At 36.8% G+C, this 15,714-nt stretch overlaps 1 protein-coding gene across 3 annotated transcripts in view; it reads right to left on the bottom strand.

Moving 5' to 3' along the window:
- Positions 1 to 15,714, bottom strand: part of elmo1 (engulfment and cell motility 1 (ced-12 homolog, C. elegans)) — an 87,698-nt gene that overhangs the window by 26,058 nt on the left and 45,926 nt on the right. For all 3 annotated transcript variants that reach the window (XM_082187063.1, XM_082187062.1, XM_082187064.1), the window contains 8 exons: positions 14,009 to 14,108; positions 13,147 to 13,298; positions 12,727 to 12,805; positions 10,583 to 10,633; positions 10,151 to 10,273; positions 9,871 to 9,999; positions 7,578 to 7,682; positions 5,323 to 5,431 (listed from right to left, as the gene is read on the bottom strand). In XM_082187063.1, the coding sequence (XP_082043189.1) occupies positions 5,323 to 5,431; positions 7,578 to 7,682; positions 9,871 to 9,999; positions 10,151 to 10,273; positions 10,583 to 10,633; positions 12,727 to 12,805; positions 13,147 to 13,298; positions 14,009 to 14,108 (848 nt within the window). The remainder of the gene's footprint in view (positions 1 to 5,322; positions 5,432 to 7,577; positions 7,683 to 9,870; positions 10,000 to 10,150; positions 10,274 to 10,582; positions 10,634 to 12,726; positions 12,806 to 13,146; positions 13,299 to 14,008; positions 14,109 to 15,714) is intronic.

The raw sequence follows: 15,714 nt of genomic DNA, 5'->3' as shown, positions 1-15,714 counted from the left end.
TGTTTTACATTTCAAATTCAACTCACGTTGGCTTTAGATAAATGTAAAATCTTATTTTTAGGGCATTTGCGCAACATCAATATCGCTAAAACAACCCCGGTGAGATGTTAAAACAGCATTCACCAGACATTTTTGCTATGTTCATGGTGTACTGTAATTGTAAAATTGACTTTATAGATATTTTGAAAAATTTGATTTGAAAATTTTGATTTTTAAAAGGTATTTTAGAAATTGTGCATGTGAGAGTGTGATATGTGGTTTTGTCAAGGTCAAAGATTTCTGGTATTACTATCCTTGTGGAACAAAATGTAGGGAATACCTGAACCACATATCACACTCATGTTTTGGTCCCAATGAAGAAAACTGCTTATAAATCATACTAAATTATGTTTTTTGAATATGTAAAAATGCAGAAAGTTTTCTGTGAGGGTTGAGTTTATGGGTAGGGTTAGGGTATAAAATATAAAGTATGTACGACATTAAAAAAATCATTGTGTCATTTTTTGTCGATTCAATGAAATGCAATGGGGTTCAATGTTGTTTTGGACCCCACTGACTTTCACTATATGGACACATTTTTTTTTCAAATAATCTTCTTTTGTGTTCCACTAAAGAATAAATATAACACCGGTTTAAAATCACATGAAAGTGATAAAAAGAATGAAAGAATAAAATGTTTGGATTAACTATGCCTTTAAGTTCATTTTATAATAATATTCATTTTAAAAGCTAAATTAATGTTTTTCATTGTCCCTTCCACATTGCAGAGCCATTAGAATATCAATGATGTGCATTTTAACTTAAATGAATACATTGTAATGTAAACATCAAAACAAAGTATGTAAACACACTGATATGGTACTCTACACATTATTATAGGCCAGGCTTACAAAGCAACACCCAATACAATGGGTTCTCTGCACCAGCTCTCCATTCACAAAGTGGTCTTCGGCCTCAAAAAGATTCAAGACCCCTGTTTTCAACTATTATTGACTTCAACTAGATAAAATACTGCATGCAAATGGTTCTTTTGAACCTCTTTGAGCTGCTAATGGGACCTTATAATATGAATCAGCCGCAGGGATCACTTCAAAGGCAGTGTAAATTTATATTTAACTCAACTTAGCTCTCTAGCGTCCATCGTTCACTCCATGTAATTGCCCACACTGCGTGTATTTTTGTCAGCATTTGTGCGTTGTGCCATGAGCAGTCTTATTACAGAGTTCAGCTGAAGTTAAACTGAAGTACTCCAATAGTACGGCCTGTCAAAACCGACATCCATATCCACTAACTTCTCTACAGGGGAGAAAAAAAGAGCCTCAGTGAGTACTGAAGCAGAAGATGTTCCTAGGAGAACATTTCCCACTAAACAAATACACTTCAGTGGTTAACAAGACATGCGGGAGCTCCATGTCAATACGCAGAAAGGAGCACTTTTTTTACCCATTGTATCTTCCGCTGCATTTTGGTAGCAACTAGAGCTGAACAGAAGAGCGGTCTGGTTTCATCCACAGACTTAAAGTTGATCCCTCAGGCATTACACAGGCTTGCCCAGGCATGGCACCATGTGCCCATCTTAAAAGTGTGCCATATCTCAGTAGGGGGCTCATGATTGAGCAGCAGGGATGTCAAGAACATCATCTTGGAGGTGTGAGATAATACGGACAGTTACAGACAAGCCTATTCCTGATGCTGTTAACCCACACTTTATCTGCAGGGCGCTGAGGACCACTGGTGCTTGTGGTTTTATTAATAAGATCAAACACAGGGGATCTGACTGTGACATGCTCATTGTGATAGTTTTACAAATCATAATAGAAAACAAAGTTGAATTTGCAATTCATCCCTGATGGCACATGTGTGGTCAAGACATATTTGATGTGCGCGATAAATAGAACAAAAGAATTATGACTTATCTTAGAAAACTGTAATAATGTTTACGTTTTTAAAAAATAATTATTATTAAAATGTACCCAATTTCTTTCTGATATTTATTGATTTATACAAAGTCTGATATCCAGTACATCTCGGTTCAAGATTATAAAGGTATTTTTAAGAAATGAATACGTTTCTTCAGCAAATATGCCTTAAATTGATAAAAATTAACTGTTACAGAAGATTTTTATTTTAAATGAATGCTTTTCTTTTGAACTTTCTATTCATCCAAAAATACTGGTGGGAAAAAATGTATCATGGTTTCCAAAAAAAATAGCACAACTGTTTTCAAAATGTATAATATTAATATTTCTTCTGCGCCAAATCAGCATATTAGAATGATTAAGTAATGGCTGCTGAAAATTCAGCTTTTAAAAAAATATATTAAAGTAGAAAACAGTTATTTTAAATTACAATACTATTTCGCAATAATACTGTTGTTGTATTTTTTGTATTTTCAATCAAATAAATTTAGCCTCAGTGAACACACAAAACAAATCGTACGGAGCCCAAACTTTTTATTTGAAGAATATTGTAAATAGATTATAAAATAAACTAAGAATCATTATTATTATTATTCCTCATACTTCCTCCTCATAGATTAGGTGTTGGCTTTAGATAAATGTAAAATTAAATTTTTAGGGCATTTGCTCAACATCAATATCGCTAAAACAACCCTGGTGAGATGTTAAAACAGCATTCACCAGACATTTTTGCTATGTTTATGGTTTACTGTAATTGTAAAATTGATTTTTGTAAGATCTTTATTGACAAAAATGATGAATGTGCTGGTTTGCATATATTTACTATATAGTTTTCAATATAGTTCCTATAGTTCAACTCTATAATAGGCCAAATTATTCACAGTTCTGAGCCATCATTAGTATGTTAGTTCAGTCATAAGATGGAAACTCTCTTCCCCCAGTAAAAGTACAATAACACCATAAATCCATAAGCAAGGACATTTCTGCCAGTAGCCATTTTGATTCTCCTCATAAATATTAGATACGCCTTTTTAAAGGCTGAAATTGGAAGCCATTGCATGGCGTCTGACCACCGCAGATTCCATTAAAGCTTTTGCAGGAAAAACATGGACAGCTATAAAACTTTCAACACTTCTCTGAGAGGAGGTGAAGCAGGGACACCTGGATTCCTGATAAATAATTCATGACTGCTGAAGGAAGTGCTGGTCGAACAGAAACTCTTATACCACAGCTAGATAAAACATATTTAAATGTGATGTGGGAAATGCCATTTAAAAAAATCTATCATGGGTAGGGTCAAATTGACAGGGTATTGAGAGATGGTTCAGGAATAATTGTTTACCCGCAACAGTGTACTGTGTCAGCATAATTGAAGGGATATGATAGCCTAAAAGCTAAAACAAGTGTCGGGAAACTCTCATAAACAAAATTAGCAATCATCTGCAAGACCATTGGGGTCTCCAAAGCTTTCAAAGGTGTGACATCGCTTAAACCTCTTTCTGGATTGATGAGTGCACAAACTGGCCCATCACTGCTGAAGATAGGACATCAAAGTGAGTCATATGCATCAAAATAAGTATCTGCTATTTGTATAAAACTTCAAATGAGAAGAGTATAGTGAGTAGTATGGCATAGTGGTTAAAGATATGCGCCCCTTTAAAGGGATAGTTCACTTTGAAATTAAATTATGGTATGTTTTAGCTTACCTCAAGGGCATCCAAGATGTAGGTGTCTTTTTTTCCGCAGTAGTTTCAATTTTGATATTTTTAGGTCAAACCGTTCTTGTCTGTCAGTCATATAATGCAGGTCTATGGTCACCGCCTCAAAGAGCATGCACAGAGTCCAAATTAAAACAATTCCCCATCGTCCAAATTAAACAATTCCCCATCGTAAGTAGACATTGATGGCCTAAGACACGAAACGAGCGGTTTGTGTGAGAAAACGAACAGTATTTATATCGTTGTTACCTCTTGTACACAGCCACGTCCAAGTGATCTGAGAGCGCGGGCGGGTATAGATATATACACTAGATGTCGCCTTGGCTACTGCAGTTCAATATCAAAATATCAAAATTGAAACTACTGCGGAAAAAGACACCTACATCTTGGATGCCCTTGAGGTAAGCTAAAACATACCAAAATTTTATTTCAAAGTGAACTATCCCTTTAACATTCACAAAAATCAAAACAAGCAATTCTACATCTTTCACTGCCATGTCAACTCAAACATAGAATCTACCCTGAGTCTGTAAGTGCATCATAAATTACTTTGAACAAAAGTATCTGCCAAATGGGAACTTCACTTATGTGAAAGTGTTCTTCTCCTAGTTAAAACAGCAGTGTCCTCCCACAGCCCTTGCTTTAAAAGACACGCATTACTTTTTAAATGAGGAGTTACATTAAGCTTTCTCAGCAAGTTCAGTTAATTAAGTTTCCGATGACAGGATGGTGGAGCAATCTCCACTGAGAATATACTTACCGTTCAATAACGCCCAAAAGCTCTCAGTGAGGTTGTGCTCTTTTCTGCTAATTTGAATCAGAATACCAAATGGAGTTTTTAAACAATAAAATGCTTTGCTGGCTGCTCATTACTCTCTCAATATTGTGCTTAATAAATGTGATGGATCACTCCAACTGTGCCACATTAAATGGTGCGTGACTGAATATAGCAACGGATTTACAATTCTTTGTGATTTCTCAACCACTCCAGAGAAGGATGAAAAGGAGACTCTTTGTCTTATACCGGCCCTGAGGTAGAATTTACGGATGTGGGGGCAGAAACTCTTATCCAAATAAAATATCACTAGAAAATAAATGTATTTAGAGTGAGTGGATTTATGGTTTTATTTTCCATTAGATTCCCAAATTGTGTTCTTACGCTTCTTCTTGCGCTTGAATGGTTTAAAACCACACCAAAATGCGCACACATGAATCGATAAGCAGAATGTTCACCTCCATATATTCTCTCTCTCTCTCTCTCTGTCTCTCTCTCTCTCTGTCTCTCTCTCTGTCTCTCTCTCTGTCTCTCTCTCTGTCTCTCTCTCTCTCTGTCTCTCTCTCTGTCTCTCTCTCTGTCTCTCTCTCTGTCTCTCTGACTAGACTCAATCCTCATGCATTAGCTCAGGTCAACTTGAACATGTTGCAGCCTCAACTTGAGACATAAAAGCAAGTCTTAAAAGCTCAGACACTGGTAGAGGGCAGACATTAGGCTCTTAACTTCATTAATTTATGAACTCCTCTACAATTATAAAGTCTAATGTTGCCTTTTATCTTCACTGCTTGTAAATGTTCAGTCTCAACGTGCGGAATAAAGACAAAGACAAAACAATGACAAAAATGATTCTTTCAATAAAGAAACTGAAAGACATCTGGCACGTGTCAATGGTAAATAAGAAGACACTTACGAAGTTCTCCGACTTTGAGAATCTCACACAGCATCTTCGTCAGTTCAATACTACTGCGACCAAATGGACACTCGTGTTTATCCTCACGACTGCTGTTTTCCAGTACAATCTGTAATATACACAAAGAATTAAAGGGCAGCAATGTCAATTTGGTCTTTTAATTTGTTAAAGCAAAATGCTTTGTAGAAAAAAGTTGCATAAATTACTTTTCATTTTTGTGTGCAACCTGGTTACCAATGATTTCCCCAATTTAAATTGTTTTTTTATATTTATTAAAATTGTGACATCCATGAAAAAAAACGTGTAATTCTTTTTTATGTAGCCACTCGCCTTTATACAACAAGTTAACTCTTTCCCCGCCATTGACGGAATTTTCCGTTATTTATGACACAATGCTTCCCCGCCACTGATAGAATTTTCTGGCAATCCATAGCAGCGTCTGAAATTGCATACCGTCTTGAGTAGGTACTACATTTGAATATGAACTTACTTTGAGACTTTGAGAAAAGTACTTTCTATATACTATAAATATAGGTATTATTAATGAAATTCAGACGTATTAAATCCGCCATTATCGCTGCCACATGACCTACAGCGTCAGTTGCGTCGCTTCACTGCCATTCACAAATCCTCTCCTGTGGCCTCATGGGATAGTAAAGTGTCCATCAGCTGTGCACTTCAGAATCACGCTGAAAATAGTAAGTCAACTGGGTACTTTTCAGCTACTGTTTTTTGGGGGGTGTTGATGGACTTATGGACTCGATCTACTCTGCCTACGTTTTGATCATCGCTCTGAATCCGAGTAGTCTTTGACAAAAATGCGATTTTCTCAGCTTTTTGTTCAAAATGTTGCTTTTTTCCCCCTCAATAAAAGTTATACACATTCAATAAAAAAAATAAAAAAAAGAATGCATGTATTTTTTCTAAAGAAAATGTTATTTTCTTTCTGTTAATATATTGCATGTTCAGATATTCATACAACTAAATATTCTGGGGGCAATGAAAGTTTTGTGAAAATTATCTAAAATGCTGGCGCTGGCTGGCAACTTTAAGAAACGCTGGGGGGGAAAGAGTTAATATAAGAAAAATGATCAAACTAATATTTAATTTATGGGAAATTCACATTTATCCATTAATCCATCCATAACTACAAACCAACATTTGGTCAGAATGATGCTAGACCCTACCGAGTAATAGATTAAAGTAAGCTAATAGTTTAGGCTAAATTTGCAACCCCAGACACAATCTTGTTTCTCATTCTGACACAGTTATTTTTATTTTATTTATACATTTTGACTATTTAAATGGATAGTTCACCCCAAAAAAAGTCTTAATTTTTCTTTATGTTGTTTTGGACCACACTGACAAAGTACGGACAAAACAATTCTTGAAAACAACTTGTTTTGTTTGACAGAAGCAAGAAAGTCCTACAGGTTCAGAACGACATGAGAGTGAGTACATGATTTAAATTTTTTGGTGAACTCTCTCTTTAATTTGGATGTTTATTTACTGTTAATTGCTAGAAATAACAAAAATAACACCAAGCAAGTTTTTAAGCTGTATTTCAGTGTGGGAGGAATTGCTGTCAGTCCCAGATGAGGGGGGCCCACAAAAATGGTCTTTATACTGCTAAGTGTTTGGGCACTGGGGTGTATATGGAGTACTGAGTGTATTTTAGGGTATCGCTTGAGTGTGAAAACAGCGATGAGCTGCAGAATCACAGCACGCTGTTACAGAGGGCAGTGAAGTGGAATAGTTCAGTTAAAGAGTAATATGAGGAGACAAGGAATGTCCTCATTCAATCCCAAATTCACTTTCCTTACCGAGTCTATGAGTATGAATAGAGGGATGGATGATGGATTTTAGGGGAGACAGGGCTCGAAAGTGCAAGTGCAATCAGTTGCGACTAAAAATATGGGTGCAAACTGTAAAATGCATTTAAGAGCACATGTACGAATAACAACAAAAAAAATTCTAGAAGGTCCTTAAAAAAACAAGTTAATGATATTTAAGGTCATAAAAAGTCTTAAAATGTATTAATTGGTATAACAAAAATCTTAATAATTTTAATAGGTCTTAAATTAGTAAAATCTTAATGTAAATGCATGACTCAGGTCAGCATTGGTGAGGTAACACTTTGCTTTAGAGGTGATAATTGAGCACTAGTCAGTTTATAAATAAAACAGATTAGAAATAAATATGCGTTTAAAATAAGAAAATTGTTTCCGCACCTATGTAAAGTGAGCATGTCTTACCCTGATATAAGCATCCTGATGATGCCTGGCGAAATAGAGCATGTTATCCAGAGCCAGCATCCCAGGAGGAATCTGAGTGAAGTCCACCGCAGGATTCACATGATTCTGCACAAACACACACAAACACAAGCATGATCGAGAGGATACACACACACACTAGCCTTGACTCCATGACTCGCATCGTAATCACGCAGAGTCTCGTATTGCATTTTGAGTAGTTGAGTCGAGATAAGAGAAGTGTTACATTGGTTCCAGTCTGTGATTCAGAAACAGGCCTGTATATCCCCGGTGGATGACAAAGGCCCAGCAAGCTCTCTGCAAATGCTACGACTGCGATATCGGCTCCCTCTGCTCGACCGTCTACTTCAAAATAATCTGCGCTTTTCAGAGAATGTGAGATGGCTGGCTTTGAGGATGAGGGCTCTGTGGCTGCCTGACTGGATTTAGGGTTTGCCAATTATGCTGTGTTTGCTTTTGGATGGACCCTGGTGAGTCTGTGGCGCTGAATAGAGGAACCACAGAGTAAAAACATGGTTGATTACTCACAGACAGTGAAACAGAGACAGAAGGAACGTTTGGAAGGGCATTCTAACTTTGTAGATTTACAGTTTGGAGTATGTGTACTGTGCAAAAATGCCAATTTTTGCATGTATGGAATAAAAAAATCAGTATGTAACCAGAACCAAATTCTGTATCCCACAATGCAATATTACATTTCAAATGAACTGCAAGTAGCATCAATGTTTTTTGCACCCTCTTCTTAAATCATTAGTTAATAGCACTTTAAATGAAGCAAAAGGAATAGCTAATCCCAAAATTATAATTTACAGTCTCTGATGTCATGTTGTTATAAACTAACTTTCTTTTTTCCATGGAACACAAAAAGAACAATTTGGAACGATGTTCACACTACTCTTTTCCATTCAATGGAAGCAGCGGGATGCCAAAAGTTCGGTAAGGGGTCAGATTTTAAAAGAAGTCACTTCTGCTCACCGAGACTGTATTTATTTAATCAAAAATATAGTAAAAACATTTATATTGTGAAATTTGAAATTACTGTGTTCTACTTTAAAGCTGAATTTCCAGCGTCATTACTCCAGTCTTCTGCATCTCATGATCCTTCAGAAATCATTCTAATATGCTGATTTGGTGCTCAATAAATATTTCCTATTATTATATAATATTATTATACTTATACATACTGCTTGAGGAAACCATGATCATTCAAAATTCAAAAGAACAGCATTTATTTGAAATAGTAGACATTTAAAATGTTACAAAATATTGTTATATTGTTATATACCGACCCTAAGCTTTTGAGCAGTAGTTTATTTAAGTTATACAGTGCATAGCATACAGTATATAATGCACAGTATGGAGAATGCAAGACGCTAATATTCCATTCTGAACACAGTCAGCCAGAGGCAAAGTCCACTGGCAGCGCACAGTACTTAAAAACACGTCTGTGGCGAGGGCACTGGAGACCAATTTCCCATCCATCAACGTGACAATGCCCTGAGAGAGTTGGAACACAGCCCTCATTAGCAACACTGTTGTCTTAACACATTCTGCACAGCTCACTAACAGCAAACTAATTGATATATTAATTGAATATACTAATTTATTTATTTTTATTTATCACAAATTATATTTTCAGCATTACAGTTTGAGGGAAAAACTAGCAAAACATGAAATAATAATCATCTGAATATTTGCCATCAAAATAATAATTAATACATATTTCCTTCATATTGCCCAGGCCTTGATGTCGCCGCTTGAAACCTGGCTGACAAACTCACATGAGAAAAAAAAATAATACAGTGTCAAAATATGACAGATTGACAGGCATGCTCTGGCATCTGGGCATGTCTGATGAGGTGCCCTGTTTGATGTGCAAAGGAGAAAGCGCTGGATATTTTGTTGCAGTGAAATGTGTCAAACAAATTTGATAAAAGAGCTCTGAATGTTCTGAGCTTAGCCGAGCCTCAATGGCTTCAGACAATGCTTTGAACTGCAATTATAGTGATGTTATTTGGGGACAAACAGCTTCAGATAAACAATTCCAGGTCATTGTTCATGAATTTCTTCATCCAGCTATTTGATTGAGGCTTTATTCCATTTTTGGAGATTGCACCTAAATGAGACTTTTCTTGCACCCACATACTGAAATGTATCTTCACCACAGACTTTATTAAATGAGCGAGGACTACAGTGAAAAACATTTAGATCTTTTTCCAGTTCTGTCAATTTAGAGCTAGCAAAGAGTATAACAATGGAATGTATGAAAACTTACAATAAAGCCCAGTTTTTTGTAGTCTCGCGTGTACATGGACTTGCGCTTCTCAATGCTGCCGCTGTTGTTGGACTCGCACTCAACGTCAAAAGCAATCCTGCGCAGCTCGAAGATGATGTCCCTCTGAGCCTTCATAAACACAGGTATGAAACCATATTATTGCACAGCTCTGATAAATCATGTAATGTCCATTTGTTTATTTGGCAAGCAACAATATAATAAGCAGGGCTGAACGTTGTCTGACTACATCTGTAAAAACTGTTCAGTGATAGAGTTTCACCTGGTCTTGAGGGTCCATCTTCGTCATCATGCGGTCCTCCAAAAGGTTAAAGGTCAAGACTTGTAGCACATAGAGCTGGTGTGCCATCTCATCATTTATGGGTTTGTTACTCCTGATCACATTCTGACAAATGAGAAAGAGAGAGAAAGAGAATGTTAGACAGATGGAGAACGTTTGACTGCTGTGGAGATGGTATAATGACTTTTCCAGTCATTTAGGATTAGGGTTAAAGAATATATTATTACTATTATTATTATTATTACTGCTAATACCTATACTACTTCTAAATACTAACAACAAATTACTACTTTACCAGTATGTTTTTTTGCATCAATTACAGGAAAACAGAACCAGAGAGAGATATTTATGTTCAGATTGGCATACTGCCATACTACTTGTACTATTTTTGTAGTATGCATACTGTGCACTTACACTGAGGATGATTGAGCGCAGTTGCTTCTGTGCTAGAATGTGAGCCATCTCCTACAATCAAACAAAACATTGAGTCACCTTAAATCTCACACATTCACACACACATCTTCAATAACCTCTTTAATATAGCTCTACAAAACATACAAAACAGCTCAGTCAAACATCAGTTAAAATCACCTACAGAGGGTTCACCTTAACTAGAGAGCACTTACTGTTAGAGGACAATCGAGGATGTTCACATTTTCCTCATCAAACTACCATTACGAGCACAGCAAGGGGAGGAAATAATGAGAGAATGAGACAGAAAAAGAGAAGAGAAAAGAAGCGAGAGAGAAAGCAGAGGCATTTTGTTAGTAGCACAGAAATGAGAGGTCAGCAAAACAGACCTGGAGAAACTGTAAATTGACATTTAGGATATGAGGCAGTTACATGAGCCCGCTGTGACTCCTAAGTCACTCACTTACTTAAAGCTGCTGTAAGCAATTTTTTTAGTACTACACAAAAAATGTCCAACTGCCTGACAAATATCACAAAAATAGGTGTCCTGAGAAACTACACAGCACGGGGCTCTGTAAACAGGCACCATGTGTTAGCCAATCAGAACACTGGGAGTCGCTGTCTGACTGTCTGTCAATCATTTTGCACGTTCAGGTTCTGCTAACGTCCGGACTTCGACGTATCTTAGGAGAGCGGGCGTATGGTCGTAGAAATGAGGGGCGATCTAATTCAGTGGCTTAGTTTAGGGAAGTTAGCAAGGTGGTTAGCATTGCTTACAACAGCTTTAACTATTAACGTTTGATTTTTCACAAAATATTTTTCCTTCACTTCAGTTAATCAAATTAAAAAACTACATCATTGTGAGTACTGATTACAAAAAAGAAAAGTGGAGTATTAAGGTGCGGTCACATTAGCTTCACGGCCCAAAAAAGGTCCATTGTTTATTGTCAATAGTGTAGCAATGTATGAAGCACAGATCACACAGAAGTCACCTTCTAACTAAGCAGCTCTCTGACAGTTAACGTGGCGTCAAAATCTGTGTGGCGAAATCTTTCGCTCACAGACAAAATTCATGATCGTGTGGATTCCTATTGAAAATACTGGATTTTACACACGAAAACTCGCAGAAATTTTGTAAATGTGACCACGCCTTTAAGGATTGTTGTCTTTCCACTCAGTTGGCTATTAAGAATAACAGGCATTTAATAAGGGTGGAGGAAAGGAAAAGGAAATGATCTGAGGTGAAAAACGAACACACAAACGGACACTCACACACATACAGGTACAAAATAACAAAATTATGCCAAATTAAGTGACATACTTGCATGACTACACAAACAGCACCTCTTACACTTTGTCCAAACCGATTTTCCAATGTCTAGCAATTTTTATGTTTGCACTGAAACCAAAATGCTGCATGAAGTGACAAAATGTTAGCCAATCACTATATATTTGATGTTTAACATGCAGTGATGTGGAGTAAGAATTTGGACAAATGAGATTTCAGTGTGCGGAGCTACCCAAGATAATACCGAACGACGGACAAAATGTATCTAGTTCAGTCATGAACCACTAGAGGGCGCAGGCTGAAAGGTTCTTTACATGCAATCTGCAAGCACTCACATCATTACCGCACGGCCCAAGCTGGTGGGCCTCTGCTGATGTTGCAGCCAATGAGATTGCTTGCTCAACATTTAAATAGTCTGGTTCAGTGTTTGCTCCACCTCCCCCGCTCCACCTGCCTAGATCTACTACAGGATGGTCTATTTATGCAGCAGCAGCATATCTTACATGCTCACAGAAACGTGTCTCTGTATCTATTAGCTGTAGCAAGTCCATATTTGCTCTGCTGCAGCAATAATAATTATCATTAGCAGAAGCAGTAGCATAGCAGATCTAGTCCGCCAAGACCAAATTACATTAATATATGCCATATTCAATAACATTCAATATCGAGAGTTGTCATGAAATAATGTTGTATGACACTATTGAAAGTTGTGGCTTGTTAGAACAATAATTTAGACAAACATGGAAGACATTCGGGTGACATTTTCTCACGTCTTGCCTGACGAAGAAACTATCATTATTTGGTCTATACAACAACAAACAAATGGAAAAAGCAGAAAATGGGTTTGTGTGTGCTGTACCTGTCTCTTCTCCTCAGGGGCTTTGAGGAACAACGCATTAATCACTGCGATAGTGTAAGTCTGAATGTCCTGATCCGTCCTGTTGCCAGAGAGAGAAGGGGAAAAAAAAATGAAGAGAGCAACAATTAAAGGTATAGTTCACCAAAAATGATCATCATTTACAAAAAAAAGCATACAGTAACGAAGGGTTGTAAAGCCCCAAAAGCTTGACGCCCGGATGTGCATATTCAAACTTGGCTGTATGCACTAATAATGGTGCATTTTTGTAATTTTTGGAGCCTGACAGTCATGCTTTCATTATATGGAGAAGAATAAATGACAAATGGGTAAGAATAAATGGATTAACTTTTTCTTTAAATAAACTGAATACAATATGAGAACTACAATGCCAAAGAGATATCAATCATCCCTGCTCCATACCCTTGCAGATGAGGGATGAGCTGGCCAATGGTGATTTCTTGAGCCACCTTCTGGTAGAGATCTTGACTGTTGAGGACCATTGATTCCAGGATGGCTAGAGACCTCTGGAGTACAGCAGTGTCCATGGCAGATTTACACACATAACTGGCAATCTAAGGATGAATTGACAAGTTAAAAAGAATTGAATGCACAGAAATGCGGATTTTAAATGTTTAAAAGCTAGAGTTCCATCAAAATAGAGCATTATATTCAGCTGAAGCCCCAACTCAGTGACAACTAAGTGAATTTTATTTATTTTATAATGTACATTTATGTTTATGTATTATGTTAATTGCACTTCTGGTTCCATCAGGTTAAATGCCTGAAGATCACAAGCTCAAGATGTTTTTACTTTTTATCCAACGACATAAAATACATAAGTTATACTCCCTTGTGACTTTAAAATAATAATAATAATAATAATTTGTTACATTTATATAGCGTTTACATGGAATGGGGGGAAATCTCCTCAAACACCACCAATGTGCAGCATCCACCTAGATGATGCGACGGCAGCCATTTTGTGCCAGAACGCCCACCACATACCAGCTTATTGGTGAAGAAGAGACAGAGTGATGAAGCCAATCAGTATATATGGAGATGAGTAGGAGGCCATGATAAATGGACAGAGGCCAATGGGCAAATAAGGCTATGATGCCAGTGTTAAACCCCTACTGTATTTTCAAAGGACATCCTGGGATTTTTAATGACCACAGATAGTCAGGACCTCGTTTAACGTCTCATCCGAAGGATAGAGATTTTTTTGACAGCATAGTGTCCCCATGACTATATTGGGGCGTTAGGACCCACACAGACCACGCACCTTCTTGATGAAGGCCACGGAGAAGGTGTCCCAGGAGACAATGCCATGGTCCATGAGCTCCACGAAGGCCGTCAGTGTAAAGGAGAGCAGGTCACCAAAGCTATAAAAGACAAGACAACAGCCACTAGCCACGTCTCTACCGCTCACCTGCACTGAAAGAACAGCTAAGCTTCAGCCTTACAGAGCGAGAGTGAGTGAGAAGAAGCTGGAGGACATGGAGTGAGCCGAGCTGATGTCCCTGTCCTTCAGAAGGGCAGCAGGTACAGCAGCAGTAGCATTACACTAGCAGAAATGTTCAGTGGTATCATGCAGCAGTTTGTTTGGGACATTATAGTAATGATGAATGGACACACAATAGAATATTATAGTCTTCAAATGAATATTGTAGGTTAAATACAACTTAAAGGAATAGTTCATCCAGAGATGAACATTATGCCATTATTTGTTCCAAACCTGAATTACTTTCTTACTTTTGTGGAACAGCAGGTTATTTTATAATTTATTTTACTATTATTGTATTTATTAATATTCTGAATTAACTTTCATTTTATTTTGTCATAGTTTATATATCTATATAGCTTTAATTTATTTGATTGCAGTTTTAGTCATTTTCGTACTTCAACTTTATTTCAGCTATTCTTAAGCTTTTCCATCTTATAATTATATTTGACTTTAGCTATATATCGGTTAACAAAAATGTTTTTTAGTAGTTTTAGTAAACAATAACATCACTTCTAGTCATACTACCATGTCACTGATGCTGTTGATAATAGCGTAATTTGTATTACACCTCAAATATTCCTTTAAGTAATAAGACAGGGACTTAATTACTTAGTTGAGAGTAAAAAAATAATTTAAAAAAGACCTATTTTAAATCAATTATTGTCTAGCTAAAAACTAATTATAATCCTCATTATGGGTGCTTCTCAATCAGAAAGCTGCGTCCTAGTAAGGTTTGCATATCTCGGCTGACATGTCATCAAGCTCCGTCAAAGGACGTCTCAATTTAAAGGATCCTTTAAAGGCAACCTTCGTTTTGCGACCTTCATTCGGCCTGTTTTGAAGGATGCATCAAGTGATCCTTCGTGTCCTTCAGTCCACAATCCTCTGCACACATTACAATTTACAATGAAGAATTGGCAGAAAATGAATCGGCACTGAGCTTGTCCAATTTCTCAAGACAAAAAAATATATATTTTGGAGATAAAGCGATTGTTTTCATACGTTTTGTTGTAAATTAATCATATAATGCTAAACTGTGCGTAATGTAAACCACTAGGAGACCACAGATGGTTGTCATTGCATTAATAGATATATATTATAATAGAATATAAAGTTTTATAATATACAATACATTTAAAATAATTATTTTAATTGCATTTTCCTGTTGTGACCCCAGGGATAGAAACATTTATGTAGCCATGTGCACTTACTAGACTGTCTTATTCTAACTTTTAATGCTAAGGAGGACTTTTACCTACAAACCTCAGAAGGACTAGGAAGGACATGCCTTCTGTTTGAGAAGCACCCTATGTGCCACAGCTTTTTTCACCGATTTTTGGCTTTAAATGATAACACTGCCCCCTATCATCACAAATACCTCTGTTCATGCCTTTTCATTATTTCTCATAACGAAAATACAGGTGGAACAAAAAGTTACAAAAAAGCCAGCTTATGAGAAAAAAAAAAAATATCAAAAATCAAAA

This window comes from Leuciscus leuciscus (assembly GCF_965113295.1).
Source record: "Leuciscus leuciscus genome assembly, chromosome: 12".
NCBI classification, from domain to species: Eukaryota; Metazoa; Chordata; class Actinopteri; order Cypriniformes; family Leuciscidae; genus Leuciscus; species Leuciscus leuciscus.
The sequence above is the reverse complement of the archived record's forward strand: the minus strand, read 5'-3'. Positions and strand labels throughout refer to the sequence as shown.